Source organism: Acanthopagrus latus, chromosome 18 (genome assembly GCF_904848185.1).
Source record: "Acanthopagrus latus isolate v.2019 chromosome 18, fAcaLat1.1, whole genome shotgun sequence".
In the NCBI taxonomy this organism is placed as follows: domain Eukaryota; kingdom Metazoa; phylum Chordata; class Actinopteri; order Spariformes; family Sparidae; genus Acanthopagrus; species Acanthopagrus latus.
Window position 1 is genome coordinate 18,074,460 of NC_051056.1, and position 26,308 is coordinate 18,100,767.

The 26,308-nt window shown below is 43.1% G+C and overlaps 1 protein-coding gene across 1 annotated transcript; it reads right to left on the reverse strand.

Annotated features, from left to right (window-relative positions):
* Positions 1-1,772: 1,772 nt before the first annotated feature.
* sh3rf2 (SH3 domain containing ring finger 2) lies at positions 1,773-22,579 on the reverse strand. Its single transcript, XM_037077554.1, has 11 exons — positions 22,283-22,579; positions 21,527-21,980; positions 17,683-17,979; positions 15,293-15,388; positions 13,761-14,162; positions 5,023-5,144; positions 4,361-4,531; positions 3,917-4,191; positions 3,512-3,819; positions 2,512-2,816; positions 1,773-2,380 (listed from the first exon to the last, which is right to left on the reverse strand). The coding sequence occupies exons 2-11, from the start codon at positions 21,977-21,979 to the stop codon at positions 2,200-2,202; spliced, it is 2,610 nt and encodes an 869-aa protein (XP_036933449.1). The 5' UTR covers position 21,980; positions 22,283-22,579; the 3' UTR covers positions 1,773-2,199.
* Positions 22,580-26,308: the final 3,729 nt, after the last annotated feature.

The following is a 26,308-nucleotide window of genomic DNA, read 5'->3' on the forward strand; positions in this document are numbered from 1 at the left end:
AGCCTGTCAGTCAGCCAAGTCATATCAGTACAGTATCCAATATCACTGTCAAATATGACAATAAAAGAAACAACTGAAGGACTGATTAATTAAAGATAGTACATCAAGCTTACCTCTATAAGTTAAGTTAAACTGTCTTCCTGTATACTTTTATTTCACACAAATGCAAATACCACCCATGTCAATTTCCTCCATCAGGAGCTGCTACAGGGTAATGAGAGAAAAACCCTAACTCAGTAGTCATTTGGTAGCCTGATTTATAGCAACCCAGACTGCACAATGTCCAAGAGGAAAAACTGAGGACTTACAAGAAAATACAGCAAGCAGCACTGTAAGACACTAACTGCCTATTTTAGCTATGCCGGTATCAGTGCACTTAATGTAATATATTCTGATTTCACAGGGTACGATCACATTATCCTCTAATGAACAGTAACAGTTTGCCTGCACATGTTGTAGGCAGATGCTTGGCCTTATAGTACACTGCACATATAGATCCTGAATTAAATATGTTGTCATTAAATTGCACCAGAATCAGCAGCAGCCAGCTTTAACCGGCGCTGATGGAGAGCAGAGTGTTCTTACTTGTTGGTTAACATTACTCGGTGCAAGATTAGTTTCAGAACCGTTTTCAACAAATTGTGCTAATGAAAAGTGATGTGGACAAAATCCATTTCTGACAACGGCGAGGATGCGTCTCCACGACCGATATTAGTTTATTGCAGATATATCTGGTGTAGATTATATGCCGCCAGACAAGTAGCAACTACTTGCAGTAGAGACGTCTCAAAGAAATGCTTGAGGTTATTTAGATCACAGATTGACCACAAGTCAGTTGACACAATGTGGCTTTGGGTGAGGTTGTGGCCAATCCAGTTTAGATGCTGGCTGCAGCCCCAGAATAGGTTTTCACATGCAGGACATAGTATTAAGTGATTATTTTTGAACATTTTAATATGCTTCAGTAACAGGTAGGCATACTTTGTCATTCTTCCCTTATTATGCTGTCATTTTCATTTGCAGTTGAATTTTTTCGCTGTTAGTCAGTGACAGAATGTAACTAAGTACATTTACTCAAGTACTGTACAGAAGAACAACTGTGTGGTACTTGTACTTTCCTCGATATAGCCCATTTGTATTTCACTGCATCTTTCTACATCGACTCCACCACATCTTAAAGAGATACATTGTACTTTTTACTCGACTACATTTCTCTTGACAGATTAAGCTACTAGTAACTTTTCAGATAACAATTTTTGATTACCTTCCTGTCAAGTGAAAACCATGCATCTCCAAATGCGATGATTCAGATGATTTTTTTCCTAAAAACCCGAAGGATCAAGTGTTCAAACGTGTTCAGAAAATTCTCCTACTTCTTAAATGAATAAATAAACGTTTTAAAATTTTATTTGAGTAGCTGCAAAATACACCGTCACTAGGCTGTTTTTCTGAGCTGAGGTGGCTGTTTAGAGATATTCGGCTCTCAATGAACAGCGGCACAACAAATACATCATGTCACAGAATATAAAGCATTGATGTAAATTAAACTACGCACAGTATTTAAATAGGTCGAAATGAGCTCAGCCATAGACATCTGCAGCAGTAAAATTAATTAATTAATGCACCAGTGATATTAATCCAAAACCATTTCCTGCTTAATGAGCACTTTCAATGTTAGTAAATGTTGCTGATAATACTTTGAGTCAAGAAAATGATGCGCACACTCCCTCCACCACTGTTGCCAGTTCAAGCAAAACACAAAACTACTAATATTCTGGAAGTATAGTTTATTACCACATAAGCAGAACAGATATTTCATCTCATAAATTCTCTAAATATATTTAAATATAGTTTGTTTTCTTTGTGGGTTTTGACAAAGGCACTAACCAATGCGTGTAACAAGGGTATTAAACAAGGAACAGTCATTAGATTGGTTTTTTTGTGCAAAGTCTTTACAGTAGTACATGTGTAACAAACATGCACACACATTTAAGGACACACAATATGCCTCTGGAGAATGTAACCGCAGTCTTATATGCACTCAGGACGAAGAAAATAAAAATAAACACCTCCTTCATAGGATTGTCATTTGGCAGTATTAACCTTTTGGACCTCAACAAGCATCGTTGTTGTTCAGCAGGTTAGTCAAGTCATTTGGCAGTTTGAACACACGTAATATAGAAATATACACTACTACAGTCAGCTGAGCCTCTCGAGGGCTTGAAGAACACTGCAGTGAAATAAGCCTGTCAGCCCACTGCTCTCCTGAGTAACCAGAACCCGTCCGTCAGGTCGAGGTCGGTGGACGAGGACGAGCTCTCCTTGAAGCAGACTGAACTCAGAGTCTGTCTGGGCTAAATGTGTGGTGGCCACCCTGTGTCTGGGAGGGGGGGGGAAGCAAAAAGAGGCCACAGATTTTTGTCCAGTCTGTTAAAAATCAAGTTCAAGCTGTCGGATAATTCATCTGCTCTTTGTTCTCAACGATAAACGAGTCTTACAAATCAAATGTACCTGCTGGGGCTGAACTGAGCCGACATGGCTGACAGGGACGGATGCGATGGTATCTGTTTCTGCGGGTTGGAATTCAGGTCCGTGGTGGCTGTTTCCAGGCCTTTCCTGAGAATAGGAACTTTTCCTTCTTTGAGAATGATCCCTGGTCCGTCTCTTCCCAGGGTCAGCGATGGGGCCCACACCTCTAACAGCGGAGGGCCAGGGCGGTGGTTGGAGGGAACCTGACTTCCTGACGACCATGAAGACGTCCGAGGTCTCAGAGGAGGGGAGTCCTCGTCTGTGAGGAACCGCACTGACTTTGCCGGCTAAGGGAGTAAAATATGTAACGTTAGGCACACGCATAACAGTGATCACAGGAAGGTGCTCTTTATCCATTTAGATTGTTTTGGCTGCTGAGTTTCAGGTCAATTGATTATAACTTGAGCAACCAGGTCATGATTTCTACAAAGAGACTTTGCTGTTGACTTTTTCAGATTCTTTTTTTTTGGAACTCTAGGTCCATGATATTTAAGAGAAGGCAGACATCTCCATGGCAAACTAAGCAATGCAAACCCTAAACAATCTGGATGGATAAATAGCACTACAGGTTAGATTTTGGGGTGGCCTTTCCCTTTAAAAGGTCAAGCATGTAGGATTAAGTGGGATCTAGGGGCGAGTTTGCAGATCACAACCAACAAAATATCCCTAGTCGCAACCTTCTATACGGTGACCACTAAAAACACACAAAACATGGTGGCACAACATGGCAGACTCCGTGGAAGAGGACTCATACACTCTGGGGACATATAGGATCATTCTAAGGTAATAAAAACGCAATGATTTGTACTTTCAGATGATTATACACTAATGAAACATAATTATAGATATAATATTCAATTTCTGCCAATAGATCCTTCTAAACCCTACACACTGGACTGAAAAGAACAATGCACATAGAGGACTTAACTTCAAAAAAACATAAGCTTGTGCCTCCAGCAAGACATCAGGTGTATGACATTACCTTGTCTATATTGTTCTTGTGCGAGTCAGGTCGGACTAGGATTGATTGAGGCCCGATGGACGGCTGTCTGTCATGCTGAAATGTCGCCTCCTGTGAAACAGTGAAGTCCCTGTCATTAAAGACTGCAGCAGCAGAGGGCGCTGCTGGCTCAGTCATCCAGCCCAGTGGCCTGCCAGATTTGGACATGATGCTGCCGCTGTACTTCTTCCTCTGCAGGGCAGGTGAGTATCCAGACGCCTGCACTTGTGCAAAATGCTGCGAGTTGGACGGGGCATTCATGTTGGACGTGTGGGAGAAATTGTTTGAGCCTGGAAAAACATTTACAAAAACCATTCTCTTACAACCGGGCAACATCTCTGATGTACTCAAACAGTTAGAGGGTAGCCGGCAATGTTTCACTCTCACCTCGGTGAGGGTTGAAGATGCGTCTGACTGCCTCCCAACCTTGTGCGCCCCCATAGAGGGATGGTTTTCCAGCACCAGTGGATGACATTGCGTGCTGTGCTCCATTTGGCACAGATGGGACATGTCCTGTTGAGTGTATCGTTCCATCAGCGTTTACCCTATCAAGAGCAAGGACCACAGAGGGATTCTTGGCAGCTGTGGGTTTCTTTGCAGACACTGTGTTGTACTGTGAGGACGCACTAGCTGCCTTGGTCTCCAGGAGTCTGGCCGAGGTTCTGCAGTGAGGCAATAAGACACTTTAGTGCGAGCTGAAGCACAAGTACATTTCAGGAATTATTCAAATGTGCACATGATGACATGTCGTCCTGCCCACACGAAAATACTGTCTAAATCCAAATGTCAGTTTGCTCCCAGTTTCTGCAGTCAGGGATCACAGCTTCTTACCTGAGCACTGGCGAGATGTAGTTGCTGGGCAGAATGCCCACTTTGCCCGTTCTGAGCGATAACCCACGCAGCCAGCCTTCTTTGAACTTTCCGTACACTCCCACCATCTCTCCTTTCCTCAGCTCCAGCTCCTCCGGCCTTCGTGGTTTGTAGGAGTACAGGACGGCACACCTGAGACACGCGGGGCGTTTGCCTATGTTACCGCCACACTTTCTCCAATATATATCTCCAGATTATGCTGTCTTTTTTATAACAGTTGTTACAGTTGTTACTTTTTTTTATGTCCAACGGACTAATTAACGGTACCTTACTGTTAATGTATATATTACCACCCAACCGCACCAATCGTATACATAACATATGTATATACTACAGTTCTGATGTACATACTCTCTTCCTCTTTTCTTATTATATTTATAAATATTTCTATTTTTATTGCATGCTCTTCTATATTTTTACTATTTTATTACCTTATGCACGGGGGTTGCAAAGACAATTTCATTGATTGACATGTGAATGTCCAATGATAATAAAAACTCTTGAATCTTGAATCTTGAATCTAAATGTTTTGTTGTTTTAGTTTTTCCCCATTCTATTCATATATTGCACCTGTGATCCAACATTATCATGCCCTTAATATAGTGTTTAAAACAGTGACTCACACGCTGATGGAGAGCTGCTGTGTGGAGGAGTTTTTGCCGTCTGCAGAGGCAGAGGACATCTGGGGGTTCACCAGGGCCATGGAGATGGTGGGTGGAGTCTCACTGGTCATCGTCTTCTCACTCTGTAAAGGGATGGATGCACAATGATCGTCACATGAAACGCAAATGGCGATGCAAAGCAAATGTTTTAAAGAGTCTACAGCCATGCAAGCAGCTCTGTTTTCCCAACACTCATTCATGGCCTATGTTGTTGAATATGTGCAGACCTGCAAATACCTGGGAAGTGTGTTTGGTGACAAGTTTGAGATTTAGTGAAAATAGAGATATTATTGTGAAAAAAAGGCTCAGCAGTGTCTGTACTGCATAGGTAAACCCCCGTGGAGTAACTTTACTCCTCTTTTATGAAAAGTAGTTTCATTTTTAAAAATGTATTTCATGGTTTACATTGCTTATCAAAAGGACAACAACCAATGTCAAGGTGAGTTGATGTAGACATGACTAAGAATTTGTTCCTTGAATTCCTCTTGAGACTGCCAACCAATACCACTGACTTCCATTATTAGTAAGCATAGAAGATTAATAATGACTCATCACATCCTCTATGACTAAATTAACTTCTGACATTTTTAGACACTGGCGACATGATGTGGCCCTGTGGTGCTGGATGTTGTCAGCCAGCTATGGACTCACCAGCGCCTTTAATCCTTGCGTATTTATAGTTTTACAGTTACGTTTTTCAAACTTTACTTTTTTTTTTACATGTGTATAAATTAACTGTCTGTGTCATTTCTCTTTGCAAACTTTCTCGTTTCATTCGTTTTTGAATGTAGATAAATAGAAGAATTCTGCACGATTGCTTTGAGCGCAGTGCTAACGTTGGCAAGCTAACATGCTCACAAAGTCTATGCTAACATGCTGATTAATGGGTATTATGTTTACCCACTTTGCTGTCTTAGTGAAGAAGGTTAGCAAGCTAACACTTGCTGCTGATTGGCACAAAACTAAGTACAGCTTAGGTTGGTGGGAATGTCATTAGTTCTTTGCTTGTACACAAAAAGTACTGGACAAACTAAAAAATGAGACCAGATGATGATGAACAGTCAGGATCATCAAAGTTATAACAAATAATATGTGAGACACAAGTGTTTTACCAGATTTCATGGCAATTCACTGAAAATGTTGGTGGTGCTAAAAGAAAAGTCAGCAAAGATGTTAGCGTTCAAACTTTCCAGAATTTCAGGTTAATCCACCTCACTGTTATTTCAGGTGAGACTAGAGTCGGCCGGCCGATACTCGATGTTTGTGGCCGAGGCCGATCCAGATATGAAGGAGTTAAAGATTCTGAAACACTAATAACAAAGACGTGTAACTAACAAACCTTATTGTATGTCATGACACCGGTGCACTGAAACAGTAAACTTCACTGGGAATTTTATGATTATAAATCCCCCAAAGCTGATTTTTTCACATTATAATCACTATAAAATAAGGACATTTTTTGTACCAGGGCATTTCAGACACCATATACTGGGAAACCAATATATCCGTGATTGACCAATATGGGCAAATGCATATACTGGTCAGGCTCTCGTCTGGAATGAAGTGATGGATCTACCAGATAATCTTGAGTAAAAAAGTATTTTAGAGGCCGTATATTTACTTCAGATTTGTATTGTGGATTTGAGAACTTTGTGTATTGTCTGAGGACACACTTAAAAAGATGGAAACCTACACTTTAATATCCTCCTTCTCATTATGTCAAATAACTTTAACTAAATCAAAACAAAATCATCCCAATTTGGTGCTTTTGATGAAGGAGGTGGAGAGCGCTGTCTAACATGACGCTCCAAACTCCCCCACCGGTGTTTAATTCCATTGAGATCGAAGAGATAGGATATGATTTAATAGTCATCAAACCGATCATCAACCTTGTGTTCTGTACAGAAAATGACATATGATATATTCACTGACTCATAATCCTTTTATTTGTCACCCTTCTGTATTTAAGATATAATCCATAGGACTTTCTTTTGAAATGCTCAAATCTCCAATGCATATACATTTTTGGTTTTGTTTAATACAGCACCGGTAAAAACATAATAACCTGGCAGACCTCTTTCCCATTTTATGTAAATAGATCCAAGCTTCTCTTTTTCATGCCGAGAGCTGTGAAACTCTGACAGGCTTGTAGCGAGTCAGGCTCGACACAGACGGGGAGTGACGCTGAGGTGTGTCTCTCAACTGTTAATGACACAGAGGGAAGATTGATCCCCAATTACCTAATTATCCAACTGAAGAAAGCCTTTCAGTGAGCGCTACCTTTTCATTTTCTCCTCCAACAAAACAAATCCTCCACACGTAATGTTTTCTTCTTGTTACACTTTCCCCACACTCTCTGTTATCTCTCCAGTGACGTCTAAAGAGGCTCGCTGCTATTTACAGCACTACCACTCAGCCGAAGTGTTATTGCTGCCTGTTGGCCTGGGGTTCCCTCTATACAGCATGTGCCTGGATCCTACAGCTCTCTCACTATTAGGCTGCAGTGCTTTCACACTGTACTTCAACAGAAACACAAAAGAAGTCATAATTAAGAGGCAGCCGTTGCCGTAACTCAAGCCTCGCTTGTCAAAAGCGGTGCTGTGAGGCAGAAGTAAAGCCAGATGAAGTTGTGATATAATGTCCTGAAGACACAACGGCCCGAGCACCGCCGTCATCTAGAGTTTCTTTCTGACTCTGTCTTTTGTGACATTTAAATGACATTCACACTAAAAAGCAGCCATGCCCACTGGATTAAAAATGATCTACATCGCAACAAGGAGAAAGCCCGACATCTACCTTTTCTCATATATTATTTAGTTCATTTTCATTACTCTGTGTCCCTTTTTCTATTCTGGGTTTGAGGTTTTATCAGACACAAAGAGCCCGCTTCACTTGCGCCGCAGTCACGCAATGGCCAGCTGCAGTGGCCCAGCAGCGGCTATATTTACATGGAGAGACAAAGTCCACTGTTGGTCTCTCGGCTTCTGCAGCCAGAATCTCTGCTGCTGTAAATAAACTCAGCTTACAGAGTATTAAATGTTCACTTTTTGGCATCCTTTTGCCAGCGAGAGAGCTTAACCAGCAACCGTCTGTCTCACATCATCAAAAGAAGGCAGTTTCTGTATGGAGGCTCAAAGAGTTAAAAAATGAAAAACGTCAATAAAACATAAAAAAAAAAAAATAATAATAATCACATGAATAATAACACTGAGTGCACATATCCTGTCACTGAACACTGCAAATTGTTTGCCGTAAATAATGTTCTCATCCACGTCTGTTTGGTTGTTGTTCAGCAGGATCACACAAATAACCACTGAACAGATTTCCATAATACTTGGATGCAGGATGAGTTCCAGCCCAGAACAGACCTCATCACCTTCTGGTGCAGATCCAAAGACATCTTTGGCTCTTTCGTAGAAAATAAGTCTGTAGTTTATTGTCGTGTCTTTTATGTGAAACTTCTTATGCTACTTTTTCTTTTTTCAGCCTGGGGTCCTTCGTAAAAGAGATTTTAATAATACAATTATAGAATTGTGAAAAAAACCTTTATAAAACTCATTAATGCTCATTAAGAGGAACATTCATTTTATCCCACATCTTTTCAAAATAAAGGAATTGATAGGTCATTTTTACGGTCATTTTATAAACTCGGATTTTTACTTCATTTCAGTCTCTGCATTATTGTATAACTGCAGTCGGTGTGTGTGAATAAAGACGGTGCAGAACCAGTAATGTGATTGGCTGTTTATTCTAATCTAAACAGATCATCAGCCTCTTCAGTCTGAATGAGCACAAACAGTCCCCTGCAACAGAATGCTGGGAAAAGAGCAGCTGTAATAGATACCTTTTTTTCCACAATGTTTATTTTTTTTAATCTTGAAGATTTCAAGTCTCCACAGGTTTGGTTAAACCAACGAAACTGAGCCTCTTCACGCATCCGCTGTTAACCAGGTTCCTGAGTGATCATTTTAAGTACAAAATTCCCCCTGAGTGTAACCATAACAAATGTCCAAACTGTGTACAGAGCTCAAAGAGGCCTTGTTGAACTTCAGCATAAACACACCAAAACACCCCCTAGAATCAGAAAACTATAGTAACCATCATTGTAACTCATCACAAAGAATCAACCAACAATATTTCGTGATTAAAAAAATAAATCCCCCAAACTCAGTGTGTGAGAAAATAAAATAAAATACGGTTTTGGACACAGAAGGACAACACTGTTATGCCAGAAGTGACCTAAATGAATTACCAACATCAATTCTTTACACCCTCACAGCTGTTTTTCAGTTACTCTGGTTGATTAGAGCTTTAGTCAGGGTGGAGCTGGGTGGAGATCAGCTGGAATTTGCTAGTGTCGCCGAACCACTTTAGGTGGTAACATTAGACTTGTTGAGATGAGAGGAATCGACCACACAATACACAATGGTTAGATTTCTGTCAAACCTGATCCTGACTCACTCACAAGCGCTAACAAATATTCTAAATACTCGAGATCCAAGAAAACCAACTTGTGTAACTTTTGTCTGAACTTGTAACAAGTGACACGATGAATTAACACCTGCAAAGACTGATGTCAAGCCATGACGGTCTAATTATGTCCTTTCAACAAAGGAAAAAGGTATGACTCGTATTCCCTTTTCCTCTCCCTGTGCGTGTGCATAATCATGGAGATACCACTTCAGCGTCTCCATTTTGGGTCGTGAATAAGTTTGATATGAAAGAATCTTTGCATTTTTTTTGTTTTGTTTTACATAAAATGAATTTTAAAAATTGAGGCTCACGTTTAAATGCTGTCCTGTCAGTATCACAGATGGGCTGCATTTTAAAAGAAACACTTACTGCTGAGTAAATAAAAGCGGAATAGATTGGACGATTAACATTTTATTTGGGGTGAGGATCTTATATAACAGGAAATGATCGAGCACAGTCTGCACATTCCCACACGGGCTGAACAAGGTCTAATCAAGCAGCGCAGGTGGAAACACCTGTGTAGGTGGACAGCAGCACTTCAAAAGTTTAAATTGTGTTAATTATATGATAGGGCTGCAACTAAGGATCATTTTCATTTCAGTCAATTAATCATTTGGTCTGTAAAATGAAGGAAAACCGGAAAATGCCTGAACAATTTCCCATAGCCCAAGGTGACATCTTCAATTTGCTTGAAAAGCTGTAAAATAATTCTGACAAGCTGGAACAAAGGGCATTTTTCAATTAAATAGCTAAAAATGATTAACTCGTGATTTTTCTACAGCGGTCAGGCACCTGACTACATTAGAGTTATGCAGCAGCAGTTGCAAGAGACGTCTCAGGTACTCTGATCAGGTTTTGGTGGTTGGTCCAAACTCCAGGTCAGTAACTAGAGGAGGATGCGCTCACGAAACTGATTTTAGGGTCCTTAAAAAGGTCTGGAGGTCCTGAGTCGGATTCATTGGCAGAAATGGAATAAGTATGTTGTCATCAGTGTATAATAAACGAAAACTAAGGATCATTGCGATTGTGTTAGCTTTACGCCTTACATATCTACAGAGGGAGAAGGTCTACAGTTTTTACATTTGTGTTTTTAGCTCACATCTTTGGGGAGGTGTGAGACATGGGATCTTCACTTGGTCATAACCTGCACCGCCAAAATCCTACGCACCTTTTAAAAGCTTCACAAGAGCACCTGTTCAGATGTGGTTTTGTTTGTATTAATTTATATACTTAGCTGTGCACTGTAAATAAACCTGCTGACTTACTTACTATCAGATTAACTGTTGACTCATTCTTGGAAAATTAACTTGTCAATTAGTCATCTTATAATTCCCGCTCGAGTTCAGTCACTTCACAGGTTTTAAAGGTTAATAATAATCATGATTAAAGGACCAGTGCGTAGGATTTAGTGTCATCTGGTCTTGAGATTGCAGACTGAACACAACTGTATACCTCTCATTGCACTTTCCCCCCTACAGTGGGCAATAAATACTTGAAAAAACACAAAAGATTGTCTCTCCAGCCCGAGTTTGGTTCGTCTTGGCTCAACTTCTGGGGAGGCTACTGGGGAAATGACTGAGGGTGATATTCCAGTGTGTCACGGAATGAGCGTTTATTACAAAGTCGTCTTTAGAAGAGTTAGCTTAGTGGGCTAAGCAATAATGGCGTTATTCACTCAAAATAGTCGCTAACCTAGATCTTCCTCCATGAATGATACGCCGCACTAACTGGTCGAGGAACGAGGATTAGTGTCCTGTCACCAAGTGGCTACGGGACGGGACACACCGGAAGTCGTGCCCATAATTCAAGCAAGGTATCATGGCTGCTTGAAATAAAGTGGATATAAAAAACTCATTCTGACAAGATAACAATGATTCTTAGTTTCACAGTCATTAAAACACAATAATGAATCACACAATAAACAATCATATTCAATTTTTTGACAACAGATCCTTTTAAAGCCCTACATATTGGACCTTCAAGCTTTTCATAACACTGACATCAAGTATTGTGGTCTACCAGTGCCGTATGATATGGAATCGAACAAACCTTTTCTTTCTTATTCTAAGGTGTTTTTTTTGTTGCTTTTTTTTGCTTTTGGCTCATCTCCATCTCTCTTACATAATGATGCCAATATTCACAGTAATATGCATTTTTTCATCCACAGTTGGTGGGAAGCTGCATCTCTCTGCGAGGCAGCGGAGCCAGAGGTGAGGGCTGATGGGATGCAGCACTTAGAATAGCTCACACACTGGCTCGGGTCAGCGGGGGAGCTCGGCCGTGGCTTGAGGGACGGAGCCCCTGCGCTCCTTCAAAAAAGGGAAGTGCGTGGCCTGTCTGCTATTACCGGCCCACCGATGTGAGAGTGAGTGTTACCTGCTTAGTGAAGAGGAAGGAGTTTGAAGGCAGGGGGGAGCGAGGGGTCTGTTATGTAACCAACTTCGCCAGTGACTCATCATCATCGGCATGAGAGAGATAAGCAGACACACTGAGGGACTCTCCAAGCCTCCCACTCTCTGCATCCATCTCTCATTTTTCCTCCTCCTCCATCCTACGTCTTGTGCTTTAGCCTTTTCGCAGCTCACACATTTTGTTTTCTGGTTCTTTCTTTCTTTTGGTTTTCCAGTGTTTCCTCTCACCCTTTCCCTCTTCCTACCTCACCTATATTTCCTGTTTTTGATCTTGTTCTCACATCTCCTCCCTTCTTCGGTCCCGGTTTTTCTTCAACCTGCATGTGGGTTTCGCATTTTTATGCTCCGACGTGTATAATTGCAGGGTAGAGAAATTTGAAGAGAATCAAAGGAAATCATTGTCGGCAGAGCACTTGGCAGCAGGTTATATTATTAAACACTGCAGGCTTTTATGTTGGCACTGCACTCAGGCACTGGCCGGTAGTCACAGCAGTCTTACATTGTTTCTGATGCAAATGAATGATGTTGTGTCCAGCTGTGTGTGTGTGTGTGTGTGTGTGTGTGTGTGTGTGTGTGTGTGTGTGTGTGTCATATTATATATATATATATATATATATATATATATATATATATATATATATATATATATATATATATATATATATATATATATATATATATATATATATATATATATATATATATAAAAATCAGAGATATTAAATGTATCCATCAAAACCTTCAGGTAAAGGTGTTTTGTTGCTGTTCTTTTCTGTTCTGCTGCTTTTGATGGTTAAAGACATCTTAAAATATAAAACAAAATAATCAACAAAATAATCCAAAATCGTCTCACAAGGACGCTCATCACCCATCCATGAGATACAGGCTGTTTAAAATATGCAGCAGGTATCACGATGGTCATATAAAATGAGTGGGAGAGCAATTCTTCCTGATGGCTTAAAACTTAAATGTTCGTCAAAACAAGAGGGCTGCTATCTTGTGACTCTTGCACTTCGACGATGACAGCAGTAAAGGTGAGCTCGGGTTTTCCAGCGGCGTCATTCTACGAAACGTTTAATTCAAATCCAAAAGACTTCCTCTTTTCTCTCCGGCTACTCTGTTTTGCTTTTCAGGAATAATAAGACATTTACCCAACTCAAGCTGCACAAAGAACAAGGACACACACACACACACACACACACACACACACACACACCCTGTTAGACTGTTATACACATCGGTGTAGAGATGCTGGCATTTGTCCCAGGACTCTAGATTTTCAAAGTTTTGGTCCACTCACCACCTTTCAAATCTCGGCTGTTTCCACATCTGTGTTGTCTTAATTAGAGCCACTTAATCGCGTAGAGTCCAACAAGAAGGGCGACGCCTTGCTCTCATTCATTCCTTAAGCTTGGTGTCATAGTTTACTCCCTGTACCCCTGAGAACAACCTGATCCCTCCGTGACTCAAACAAAAACATCAATTATCTCACATTAGCCACATGTTTTCTATCAAAACAAAGCACCGGGAACAAAAAAACAAAAGCCCAACATGCTCTGAGATTATGAGAAAGAGGACTCAGCTAACTTTCTGCCACGATCTTGTTCACCCTGCCGTGACACCAGACTACAAAGCCCCTTCTTTCCTCGGGCACTGAGAATCCCGGGCTTCTCCTTAACACTCCACTTTGTAAATATTTTTCTGGTGTAGCATAAAGTGACAACAACTTGCATTTCCTTGTGGCATTGCAAATAAATGCACTTTAAATATCAGTGCAGCATGCGTGAAAGGCGGATCTGTTGGCACGTGACTCACCTGTAACAGGTGTCTGTGCGTGGTGTCAGAGTGGCGTTTAACTCGCTGAGAGTTCACTCTGGAGGAGTGAGAGAGGCCGCGGGCGGCGGGAGGCGCACTGAGGCGGTGTGACAGACCCTGATGGCTGAAACTGTTGATGGTGCGGATGTTGGTTGTGTCTCCTTTGGCAGTCTGATAAAAGTTGCTGCTGCCGGCTGCGGGCTGTTTTCGCTGGCTGGAAAGGGGCAAAGCATTGGTGGTGGGTGTCTTTGTTGGGACTTGAGGGACTCCGAAATGGGCTGTCCTGTTGGATGCGTCAGTGGCCTTGTCGTTGCCCCCGCTCCCAGTCCGATGGTGAGATTCTGCTGAGTCACTCCCCTTCCGATTCTTCCCCTCTAGCAGTTTGGCAGCCACTGTGTTTGGCTGAAAGAGATGAAAACATGAGAGAGAAACCACAGAGGAAAATCGGGATATAAGTCCCGACACAGAGAACAGTCAATCCTCAGTCAAGAAAAAAAAAAAATCCTCTCCAAACTGGCTCCTACCTGCTACTAACGCCTGTCAACCTCTGCTCCTGCTGATCAGCGAAACGGCTGTCTAAATACACCCACTTATCACCACTCCGCTCACCCCTACAACTTGTTGGACAGGCAGGCAGGGCGGCAGGCAGACAGGAGCATAAGTACCAGCCAATAAGCCAGCAAGAGTTGACTGGTGCTGAGAGAGGAGCTGCACAGACAGCAGGCAGACAGACAGACATGGCAGGGTTAATGCTTTCACTCCCCACAGTGATGTGCCGTTATGCCACCCAAGCAGAGAAAGCATTACCGTGTCTTCACGCCTGGCTGCACGACACGAGGAGAGGCAGGCTCGGAAAGGAGAGGGGAGAGCAGAAAAGAGGATGATGAAAGGATAGAGTACAGAGGTAGAAAAAGATGAAGAGCACGGCGGAGCCGAGGCGGGGCTCGGGGAGAGGACACGGGTGGACAGGAGACGCGAGGAGGCGTGAGACAAACATTCAGGGAAAACTGTAGAAAACACAGATGACAAGTGAGGGAAGTAAACAAGAAGTGACTGAGGCACCACATTAACCCCACTGCGGGGACAAAACACATTCTCCCCCCGGCATGGATGAAGTTAATTCCTGGAGGCAGAAAAGTGCAGACGAAAACAAATGACAGTCAGCGAGCCGAGCGGGGACTGCAGACCTGAGTAAGCCACATAGTCACACACTAATGAGCAGCTGCAGACACAGCAGGGCTCCACAGATTAGCCCTCTGCCTCAGCACATTGCAGCGCCGGAGTGACATTTACGGATGAATCAAAGATTTGAATGAAAATCAAGGTAGCGCCTGGGCAGCGACCTGGAATTAATGACACCCAGCGACGACATCTATGGTTCAATTCATTACACGAGCTACTCCATCAGACCAAAGTGCCAAACGGCAGGTGTCAACCTTGATCACGCTGAAAAAGGCCACGACCTACATTCAAAAAGAAAAAAAAAAAATGAAGGAAAGGAAGAGAGAAGGAGAGGACTGAGAAGAACTCACCTCTGTAAACTGCAGAGGGCAAACTCCAACTTTCTCCCCTAGCTTGGCTTCGATCCAGTGTTCATCCACGCGTCTGAGGACAGTGAGGATGTCTCCCTGTAAACCAGAAATAAGTAACTGTACTTAACGGAAGTGGTGAAAAGATGAGCGGCACATAAGGGAAAAACACAGGATGCCAGGGTGCCCGAGTGTGTTCGCCCTGGAGACTGAGCACTCAGCTCAGAAACTCTCCGAGCTCTGAGTTTCTCCCGCAGCATGTGACTTCAACTCCATTTGTGTCTGCGGGCCGCGTCCTTTCAGCGGCCAGCCCCTGCTCTAAAAACCATTTGACCATCTGCATTAAAAAAAAAAAAAGAACGTCAAGTGCAAGTGTGCTTTAATGGACAACACACAAGTACTGAGGTCCTTATATAACTGCCTCAGAAATCCTTCAGGGCGAGTAACAACCAGTGCAACAGAGGTCTGAGCCTCAGGCTACAAAAGGTCTCTCAAAGCAGTGAAAGTAACAAAAAGAAATGACCATTATGTATCCGTGGGAGCTCCCTTTGCAAGACATAATCACAGAATACTACAAGTTCATGTCCAAAAAGCGATACCACTGTGATGCTGAATGGGTCAAGTCTTTCTAACATGGAAGCAGGGAGTCAAGCTAATGCGCTGAACTGAAGAGGATGTCATATATTTGATTAATATCATACAAAAGGTAGCCAACCATTGTTTTCAGAAGTGAGGGATGTATCAAGTATGTTTCAGTGCATCCCTACGTTATTTATATCCAAAGTGATGTCTTAACATTCTTAACTGGTCGGACAGCATCCAGAAAGTCATAATTTATGATGAAATTAACAGAAACTAGAAGAACTAGAATGCATTAAACTGCAAATCAGTAAAACAGTAAATCTCTTAGAGTTCCAACAATCAGTCAATTAATTGTTTAGTCAATTGACAAAATAATCTGCGACAAGTTTTATATTCAACTAACTGTAAACCAGTCTTTACTGAGGTTTGCACAATGTTTCACAGTTTTCTTACTCTTCTATGACAGTAGGTTGAAAAGCTTTGGGATTTGAACAAAAAACATCTGAAACATTTCAAGATGTAATTTTTGTCTCTGGTTATTTGGAATAGACGTTCACAAAAACCTGTGCTAACACAGATCGACTGAATAAGATTGAAAAGTGAGAGAAACAAAATATTTGCTATTTTTCCTTTAATCAGTGATTCCCACGAAGGTACTGCAAGTGGACCATTCATGGATCCTTCGAAGGACCCGGCCTTTGCGGTCTTCGAAGGCAAGTCCTTTGGAGAGACCTTGTTGACCACGCCAACCGTTGTTAAATGGGACGGTCTATCCTTTGGAGCATTTCCTGGTTGCGTCACCAAACATTTAACCCTTACGTCACGATTTCTGCCTCCCAGGCTCGCAAAACTGACGATCTATGCCACGCGATATCGCCATTTTCTCTCCTTCTTTCCTATTTTTCGGGCACACAAAGAATCTTGGGATATGTGGGGCCACGAAGGATAGCAGCGGTGGATCCTCCAAAAAGAGGGAAAAGAAGGCCGCATTTGTGGGGAGCATTTGGAGGAGCCTTCCAATTGAGACAGCCTTCCCGCGGCACTGTGACGTAATTGGCCTTCAAATGCGGCCTCCGAAGGAAGCAGAATCTGAATTGAGACACTGAAACCACTGGCAAACAGTGGCAACACTGGCAGAGCTGAGATATGTGGAAACACATGCTGTGTTTTTGTTTTTGTAACCATGGTCTTGTTGAGGGCATGGCTCAGGACAGTGACCGTATAGCTGTGACATCACGAACTTACACAAGTCCAGGCAGCTTGTTTAGAGGCACAGTTTCTGAATACAGGCTTTCTCTGTGGATTGAGCATTTTGGTATTTTCACAGTATTTATGTAGTACTTTTAAAATCAAAAAGACATGGATATCTTACTTTCTACATATGGGACCTTTAAAGGGTTATTCCAGTGTAAGATTAATCCATGGTCTAAACCACCGTGAAACTGTGTTCGAGAGATCAAGTTAGCAGACCGCTAATTTACAGAGTTTTATCAACCTCAGAAATGACCACACGCCAACAATACACTGCAGTAAATGGATCCAATAATAAACCGCCACCAAAAAGCCAAAAATAATGCTCAGAACAGCACCAAACTTCAGCAACAGTACAAATAAGGTCTCAGCACACAGTCCGGGGCATCTAACCTCCGCTAGCTCAGCTGGATGTCCTGGATAGTTAATGTTTTGTTTCCTGAAGGTTACTCTTAAGGACTGCATTAAATTCAGAGTAGGAAACACTGCAAGTTTTTTTTAAAAGATCAGGTGTGATAAGCTTTTCCTGCTGTGTTAAGTCAGTAGTTTGACAGTCAGACCTTGAAGAAGCTGAGACAACATTTGCTGTCTTCCAGATTCATCTCTTCGGGGTTGAAGTTGTACAGGGCCCTGCAGAGAGCCGAAGGTTGGGACTGCTGGAGGGGCTGCAAATGAGGCATCTGGCTGACAGCCTGCAGCGCGCTGGCAGTGACAGACGCACCGCTACCGTCACCGGCGTTTCCGTGGTGCCAGCTCTCATCCGCCTTGTGTTTCGGGGCGATACCGTTGCCACTCTTGTGCAACAGCTCTCCTGACGAATCACCTTTCTGGTTGCGCATCGCAGCCCTGAGAGCAAGCTGAAGAGAAGGAACATCACGTATCAGCCAGAAGAAGTTATAGATTTATTTGACATGATGATGGTGAAATCAATGACTTTAACGTTCTGGAGGCATAAAAAAACCATCTCGGTTGCACTGAAGCTATTTATTTTGTCCTTTAACTGTGACAAACTGTGACCAGGCACTTTGCAATTGTCGCTGGTTAATAAGACAGGAAACAGCAGCTGTGAAAGGCCCCACTTCAGACACATCGTTCAGGCACAAGTAGCTGAACACACTCTGGTGTCAGTGCTCAGGACATTTGTTAACGAGAGAGCAAAGTTACAAACCTCTGCTTTTCATCAGATTTTTGTGCTGAGCAGACACAGATGATGTGGTGTGATTTTCTTATCACGGTATGAAGATATGTTTCATAAGAGACTTCCTTTTTCCATTTTAAGATGATATCAAGTAAAGACCCGAGCTTTACCGTAATCGTCTTTTTTTTCAGCCACACTTTTTCAGTGAGCTTCAGGCTCAATGTCTAATACAGCATTAGTAAAAAAAAAAAAAAAACTTCTATAATATCATCATGAAGTTCACAATCTGTCAATGCAGTCATTGCCATACTAGATTGGGACGGTTGTTATTTTAAAAAAAAACAAAACAAAACACAAAACAAAAATTCATGTGTAATTTATCTCATAGTTACAGGATACCAATCATGTTGCAGATAAGTGTCTTTTGGAGTGAATTTCCTGAGCAGTAAATCATTTCTACATTGGATTTTTATCAGGTTCCTCCACATAAACATATCTACAGACAAACTATGCGCTTTTTCCTTCTGAGATAAAAACACTGAATTTAACTACTGAGACACTCGGCCTTCGTTTAAGGACGATGCTGGAAGAATTTAAGTATCTTACATTGTTTACACTGAAGGTTTCTGAACTCCGTGTTAAAAACGATCAGAAACTCATGCTCATGATCTTGGATGAGCGACTCGAACTCTGGCTGAACTCGAGCTCCAGATCTCAAGTGAACCCTGAGACGCTCAGAGGGGTTCGAACACAGGACTTCTGAGAAGGCAGATCTTTGTGCTTTCTCATCTCCCCTGGGAATTAAATGATCAGCATGACTTGAACTTTGATGACTTGCGATCCTCAGATCTCTGTTGAGTTTGAATTAGGTAACAGATGTGTTAAACAGACACGCTTTGTACAGACGGACGTTTTTCAAATCATGCAGCACGCACTCACTCGCTACCGTAACTCCTTTACATCCTGAAAATAAAAATGAGAATATGACCATTGTTTGTTTTTTTTTAAATGCATTTCACAGAATGGTCTTAACGTTCTATATATATTTTTTCAATGCTTCAATCGGAGAAGCTCTTTGACAATGATACACAAATGTAAAACACTGGGCCTGTCCATACTTGACATCAACATAACCCTTGGGTTATTACAACCCCGTTTGACAGCTCTGAATATGTGTGAAATCAAACCCCGAGTGATCACAATGGTGATCTGATCACCACACATGAGAGGCCTAACCGATGTTTCAGTTTGCTGATTTTAACTTAATGCTGGTATTGGCCTGTCTCAGACACTTTGGCATCGGCATTGATGTGTCCGACTTGCGCTCATGTGAAAACTCTCTTTTTGCAGATTATAATGCAGAAAAAGATGCGTGGGGTAATGTATAATTATCATATCCAGAGTGAAGCTTCCTCTTTCAGTGCACTGCGATCATGTTAGACAATAAAGTTTATTGTTCAAACTGTAAAAATGTCCTGCCTCCACTTTATGTCTTTGTGACTGTGTTTGATCACTGCAACTGATTTTCACCATTAAACTAGTAACTCTAGTCAATCTCGCAGTTTCACCATTCACTGTGCCTTCTTGTCACTGTGAATCACTGCCTTTGACAAACTCTTAATTATTTGGGCCTTTTTCTAACATTCTGCAAAGCGTAGACATCTCCTTTTGTCCCAGAGACGCATGTCTTTCTTTGCGTTTGGAGCGCGGAAGCGAGATCTGATAATGAGCCGTCACCCGAGAAGCATCGAGCCGCACTCCAATGCCAGTCCTGAACTGACAGACTTGGAGCTTTTAACTTGTGTTCGGAGCACCCAAGACGCATTTTAATGGCGGGTACGAGCAGGCTAAAACGCTAAAACTGAACAATAATAATAAGCCTTAGTCATGGTATGATTCAGCGTAAAGACATCAAATACAGGTGCATATTTAAAACCTGTGAGTCTCTTGTGTTATAAATTAACAATTTGGTTTGTTTTAAAAGGTCTGCTTGTAACGAAAGTTGATTTTTGAGTCTCTTTCCCAACTCACTGAATAACTGATTTAATTTATTTTATTTGTAGAGGGACCGTGCACAATATTAAACATAAATGTTGCTATTTGATGCATTGTACCAGAGTTGGCTTGGAGGTAATTTACATCTGCAGTCCCCGGGCAGATCGTGATTAAAACTTCATATTTGTGGCGGTCTGGGTTTCCAAACTTGTCGAAAACTGAGGCTTTGAGCTTGATGGACGGTTCGAATGACCAATGTGATTTTTTTTTTTCTTACAAACAGGTTCTTTAATCCCGTCCGTTACCATCAATTAAACTTCATCATCCGTTACCGTCAAAGTATCTGCTACACTCCTGTATCAGTTTGAGTTATTCATCCTCTGCATAACTTGCAGTCTACCTTTATATATCCTACATGTATAGTAGGCGTTTAAAGTTATAACAGAGCTCTCCTCACCGAGGTCATGTCAGGTTGAAGAACTAAGAAGCTCTCATTTGCTGTCTACGATGTGAAAAGCAAACTGCCTTAAAAGCCTCTGCGGAGCAACGACAGGCCGCCACTCAAACAGGTTTGAGATCTCATCACTGACGCACACTTACAGGTCAGATCACACTCCAGCTCCTACGCACCACATAATCTCACAAAGTTGGAAAAAAATCCCACCTAAAATTTAGTGGGAAAAAAAACAAAAAACGGTGCGGTGAGTACGTTTTTCAGTAGGTCAGAAATGAGACACGCAGCTCCATTCAGCAAAGCGCGAAGGACAAAAATCAGTGACACATCGTAGGTGAGAAGATAATTAAATACCATGAGGCATGCAAATTCATCAACTGCTGCAGATTCACTGCTTGTGCTTGTGTCGTTTATTCTGTTGATAACGTTGAAACTCACATAGGTCCCCTTTAACATGTGAGGGTGCATGAGCCCATTGTGGGCAATGTTGTAAATCAACGAGAAGGACGGATTTATGCCCATATTGCATTTTATATGACTTTTGCTTCAGTGTGACAAAGATATTGGGGTGTTTTTTTAAAATTTAATTTGGATTATGTACAATAATCTACAGGGGTTGACGGTGGCCGTCTACAGAGCACCAGTGGCAATGGTGAAGTCAGACGTCTGCACAGAGCCCACAACACCCACCCACCCAAGAGTCCGATCACCCTGCCGCCGTTTGACAAAAGACGTTATAAACCCCCAAAATTAAGCACCAGTCCGGTTCTGCATCTCATGGATGCAGAGGATTAGAGTGTGAGGGTTGTGCACTGACCTCATTGTACCCTTGCTTCTCCCTGTGTTGACCTTCCTGCTGCTGCTGCTGCTGCTGCTGCTGCTGCTGACCCTCCCTGACTGTCAAGTCGCCTCTGGCCAAGGGCACTGCGTAGCGGGCTGTCTGCCTGTCCCTGCTGGGCCTCGGCGAGTTCTGGATCCCCTCCAGGAGCCGCACCAGCAAGTGGCTCGTGGGAAGCTCCTCCACGGTCCTGGCTGGGACGGGGGTGCGACACTCTGGGCACAGCAGCTGGGACTGGGCTGCCTCCTGTCTCTGCAGGCAGGACATACAGAAAGTGTGCTGGCAGGGCAGGACCTTAGCTGACGCATCCAGCCGCCTGGAGCACAGAGGACACTCCAGCAAGGCCATGAGAGCCTGCTCCTTCATGTGACCGGGGCCAGCCCGGTTAGGGAGCAGGGCCTCTGGCACACCTGAGACACTGTAATCCACCATGCTGGGAGGGAAAACAATGAGAAGCTGATTCAGTGAAATTAAACAATGAAAGAGTTACAATACTGCCGACCAAAGTCCTCCTCTACTGTATAACAACAAGACTCGCTACGCGGCCAAGACTTTTAAGAGTTTCATGACGTGAAACGACCAAGAACAGGCGCTTTGTAGTGAACGCTGCTTACAGGTGTCATGTCAGCTCACCTGGCTGAACAGGTAAGGCAGCGACACGAAACGTCCGCGGAACTCGGAATCTGCCCACATTTATCCCATTCACACGAAGTGCAGAGGCATAAAAACACTTACGTGCGCTGACTGCCGGGGTGATAGTCCTCAAACTCCGGTTAGGGAACGCGTAACTTCGCGGCCACTGCCGCCATGACGCAGTGCGCTGAGGACGGGAAGGTGCGACGCAGCGGCAGCAGGGCAGTGCGCGTGCACTACGTTGGTGTCACTGGACAGCTCGTGCCACCCAAAAAAATAAATAAATAAAATAAAGATGTTGTGAGGAAATGAAGATCACCTGTGGACATGAAGCGTAAAGCAAAGTCTCCAGCTCAACAGGGACGATTCATCAGGAAATGTGTCGGGTTTCAGTGTCATGTCGGAGTTTAACCCTTCACGGCTGATCAGCTCTCACATGTACATCCTCGTTACCTTAATAAGCGGAAGATCCAGTAAATGCATTAAGAAATAACACAGGCAAGTCAAATAATAATAAAATGTAGTGCAAAATCTACAGTTTAGCATATATATATATATATATATATATATATATATATATATATATATATATATTAAAATACGTTAAAACTGTTCAATCGTGCTCCTGGATGCAGCCCGATGAAGGTTTAGGGATATATATATATATATATATATATATATATATATATATATATATCTTTATTTCTATAATTATTACCACTTTTGCTGGTTAAAACGTGTGGGGGAACAAGAAAGGGGGGAATAAAGCCAGAGAGGTGTTTACAGCGCTGTCATGTGACGTGGTCTCCCTCTGCTGGTGCATTCACTGACCAGCTCTGCAGCCTCTCCTGCAAGAAGCCAGCACAGTCCACACATCAGTGCTGCTGGAGAAGAACTGAGGAGGACAAAACCAAATGAAAACTGTCCTCCATCACGTCGTTGAACATTTGTGCTTGTGCAGAGGAGTCACAGTTATTGCCGATTGAGATGATAAGTCATAATGAGAGTCTGCACTTATTATTTTGTTTGCACTGTCCAAATTGTCCAAATTCCCCCTCCACTGGCATCCCGAGGCTAAATAATGTATCTGCACTGGCTGTGCAGCAAAAGTTCAGGACATCTGTTTGAATTTTTTAAACAAGCATGAATGTTTCATCTCTTTCTTCACGTCAGCAGAACTCGGGAATTCTAAAAATGTGCATAAGGCTTTTACAGAGAGAGTGAGAGCAACAGAAAAGGGGGGGTGGAGAGAGAAGGGAGATTAGCCATGACTTATTTACATCTTCATATCAAAGTTGATACAGGCCCTTCCTCTCAGGCCCTCTCTCAGTGTAACGGCTCTGGCGGGGGGGGGGTGTGAAGCGGAGCCTAAACAGGACTTGATTTTGGGCTGTGCTGCGTTTTCTGGATTGAGACTCCATGCTGGCTCCAATCTGTGAGTGATGGATCTTCTGTCTTGCGAGGAGACAGTTTGTTGTGCTGCTCAGAGGAAGTCAGTGCATAAGTGCTTGTCAGCTGCTTACAGCCCGACGGTCAGTCTGGCCTCGACTGAGGAGACTGTTGGGGGAAGTGGGCCCATGTTTGATGGTTCTGATGTATAGTCTATCTGATGGAGAGGGAAGGGTGTCCCGGGGGATGGCTCTGAGCTCGGCGTGCTGTCTCTCAGAATATCATGGCTTGTCACAAGTTGCTGTATAAGGAGGAGCGCCTACTTCTCCCGCTTTCATGTTTTATTTAAAACGCTGTCTTACTCAGAGAGTGCTGCTAACTCATTGAATGTGATCTGTCTCAGTGTTGCCTTTTCCCCCTGGTTTTGTTTTTCGTGGGTCCCTCTCCCCCCCTTGTCTGTCTTCCGCGGCTTTGTTTGATCGCTTGGCTGTGGCGTGCGTGCTGATGTTCCTCACAGTGTATGTTGAAGTGTTTCACCAGTTTAATTTGAACAAGGTGCCAGTCAAGGCCCATAATCCTCGTGCAGCCGTTTGATGAGGATTAAGCCCGAATCGAACAGCCCTTTAGGTGCATCACAGCCACGTAATTAACTTCTCCCTTTCAGAGGGAACTAATCCTGCGGCCCAAAACTTTGTCGCCATCGTGGTTTGCGGCAGGTCCCAGGTGCTGATCAGGTGACTCACTTGTGTTGTTTTCTTTTTCTGAATGGTGCACTGGCTGACGTCCAGCTTTCTCACACAAAGTCAACGTGTTGAGGTGTGTGTTTGCAGGAGAAACACAGAGCTCCAGTCGGACCAGTCCAACTGGAACATCTGCAGTGTTTTTGGATAAGCGCCTGCACTTGTGTGTGTGTGTGTGTGTGTGTGTGTGTGTGTGTGTGTGTATGCAGACACCTCACCTTTTGGGCAGGTGAGAAGTCCACTCCCAACATTTCACAGACAAGGTCCAGGGTGATATGTTAATGGCCCGCAGTGTCAGCTGACTCAGACATGCCCGCCTGAGAGCCTGGGAATGCAATCTAGGAGGAGAAATGTATGCAGGGCAGCAGGCAGTCCTCCACCAGATGCCTTCATTAACATCCATCCATGAAGCAACTTTGCGGTTTCTTTCCACCCACAGTTTGTTCTGCCTGGTCCTCCTCTGCCAGCAGATTGAATCCTATAAATATTTCATGTTTGATAAATAAATGAAACAACCTCTTTTCTTACTTCTGGGTAGCGCTCTAAGTTGCTCCCCTACCTACGTATGCAGGAGCTCACTATCACCGCTCTGACATTGTTTCAGTCATCGCCCCGAATGAGGTTTGGCTCAGGGACGTTTTCATTTATTTTTCGGCTAGGAAAAAACAAAAATAGTTATGAATTGTGTGGTTCTCCTGTTCGGTTTGGAGCCATTACTGAGGTATATTTCAATATTTTATAGTCTCTATAGTCTATTTTATAGTGAGCAGTCTAAAAAAGAAGCAACATGCCCGTCAGCCTTGCCAGAAGACACCAGAGTGACGTCCTGGCCCATCACGGCGTTGACCTCCTTTGACTGTTGCGCCCCTCCATACATTACACACATGGGACACAAGCTATTTACAGCTTGTCGGGCTTCAGGCGGTGTGCATCAGCAGCGCTCTGGGTCGTGTGACTTTACGGTACACCTCACCTTAGCGTTCTGTGTCAGAAATCCAGTCAGCCTCACCAAAAACACAACCAGAGGGAAGGAAGTGGGTCTGAGGGGCGGGTCTTGCCCTCTGAGCCAATTACAGCTGGAACACCTGGGCCAGACTGAAGTTTAAGCTCTTTCCTGATGCGTGGGGTGTTTTCGTTGTCTGCGGGAACGATGATGTCGAAGTCTTTTGGTGTGCAAATGCTCCAGCAGCTGTTTGAGTTGGAGACGTGCATGAGGGGAAACTAAAAATAGGACGCGTACACCTCTGTGCCAGCTGCCTCCTCACTTCCTGTGGGACTGCCTTTGCGTCTCCCCCCTTCTCTCCTCCCCTCTTGCTCTCCGCCCTGGTGTTGTTTGCCCCCTATCTCTCTGTCTTCCTACTTTTCTGAGTCCCTGAATCGGGCCTTGTGCGTCTGGTCCAGTCCTGTGCTGGCATGAAAGAGCTGAAACAGGACACCACTTCTCCTCTCTGTGGTCCATTATCCAACCTGATGGGAAACTAGAACACCGTGGCACAGCACCGAAAATGCCTCCGTTCATCCCACGAGCCTTGGATCCAATTATTTGAGAAGCACAAAGAAGTTTATATCCAATCCAAAATAAAGGAGATGTGGTGGTAAAAAAAAAAAAAAAAAAAAAAGAGGATTTTAACATCAGAGAATGATCCTAGAATAAAAGGCCAAACATTTTTGTTTTCCAAGGTTGGCGGGACATCAAGCATGGCTCGGTGCAGTTGGAGTTTTGTCTTTCTCTTTTTTCCTGCTTATTGATAATAATAAAAAGCCTCTTTCCATCTCAACACACAAACTTTTCAACTAAGATCTGACAATGGTCATTTTGCCATTCTCCATATATAAAGTTTTGGGGTTTTTTTCTTTTTTTTTTTACAGTGTTTCCAACGTTGTGCAAATCCAGAGAAATCCACCAAATTTACCCGAGGTGAGTCAAGTGTGTTTTTGTTGGTCGTTTGCTGTTTCAACTTCCAGTTAACTAAAGATGATACAACGCACAGTGAAAGGT

Bases quoted from the DNA above. Each gene is read 5' to 3' on its own strand.
- sh3rf2 (XM_037077554.1), bottom strand. From the start codon at position 21,979: ATGGTGGATTACAGTGTCTCAGGTGTGCCAGAGGCCCTGCTCCCTAAC. The intron at 17,980-21,526 runs GTCAGTGCACAA...CCTTCTCTTCAG, and splicing joins AGAAGCAAGGGTACAATGAG to CTTGCTCTCAGGGCTGCGAT. The intron at 2,817-3,511 runs GTAATGTCATAC...TTACTCCCTTAG, and splicing joins ACAAGAACAATATAGACAAG to CCGGCAAAGTCAGTGCGGTT.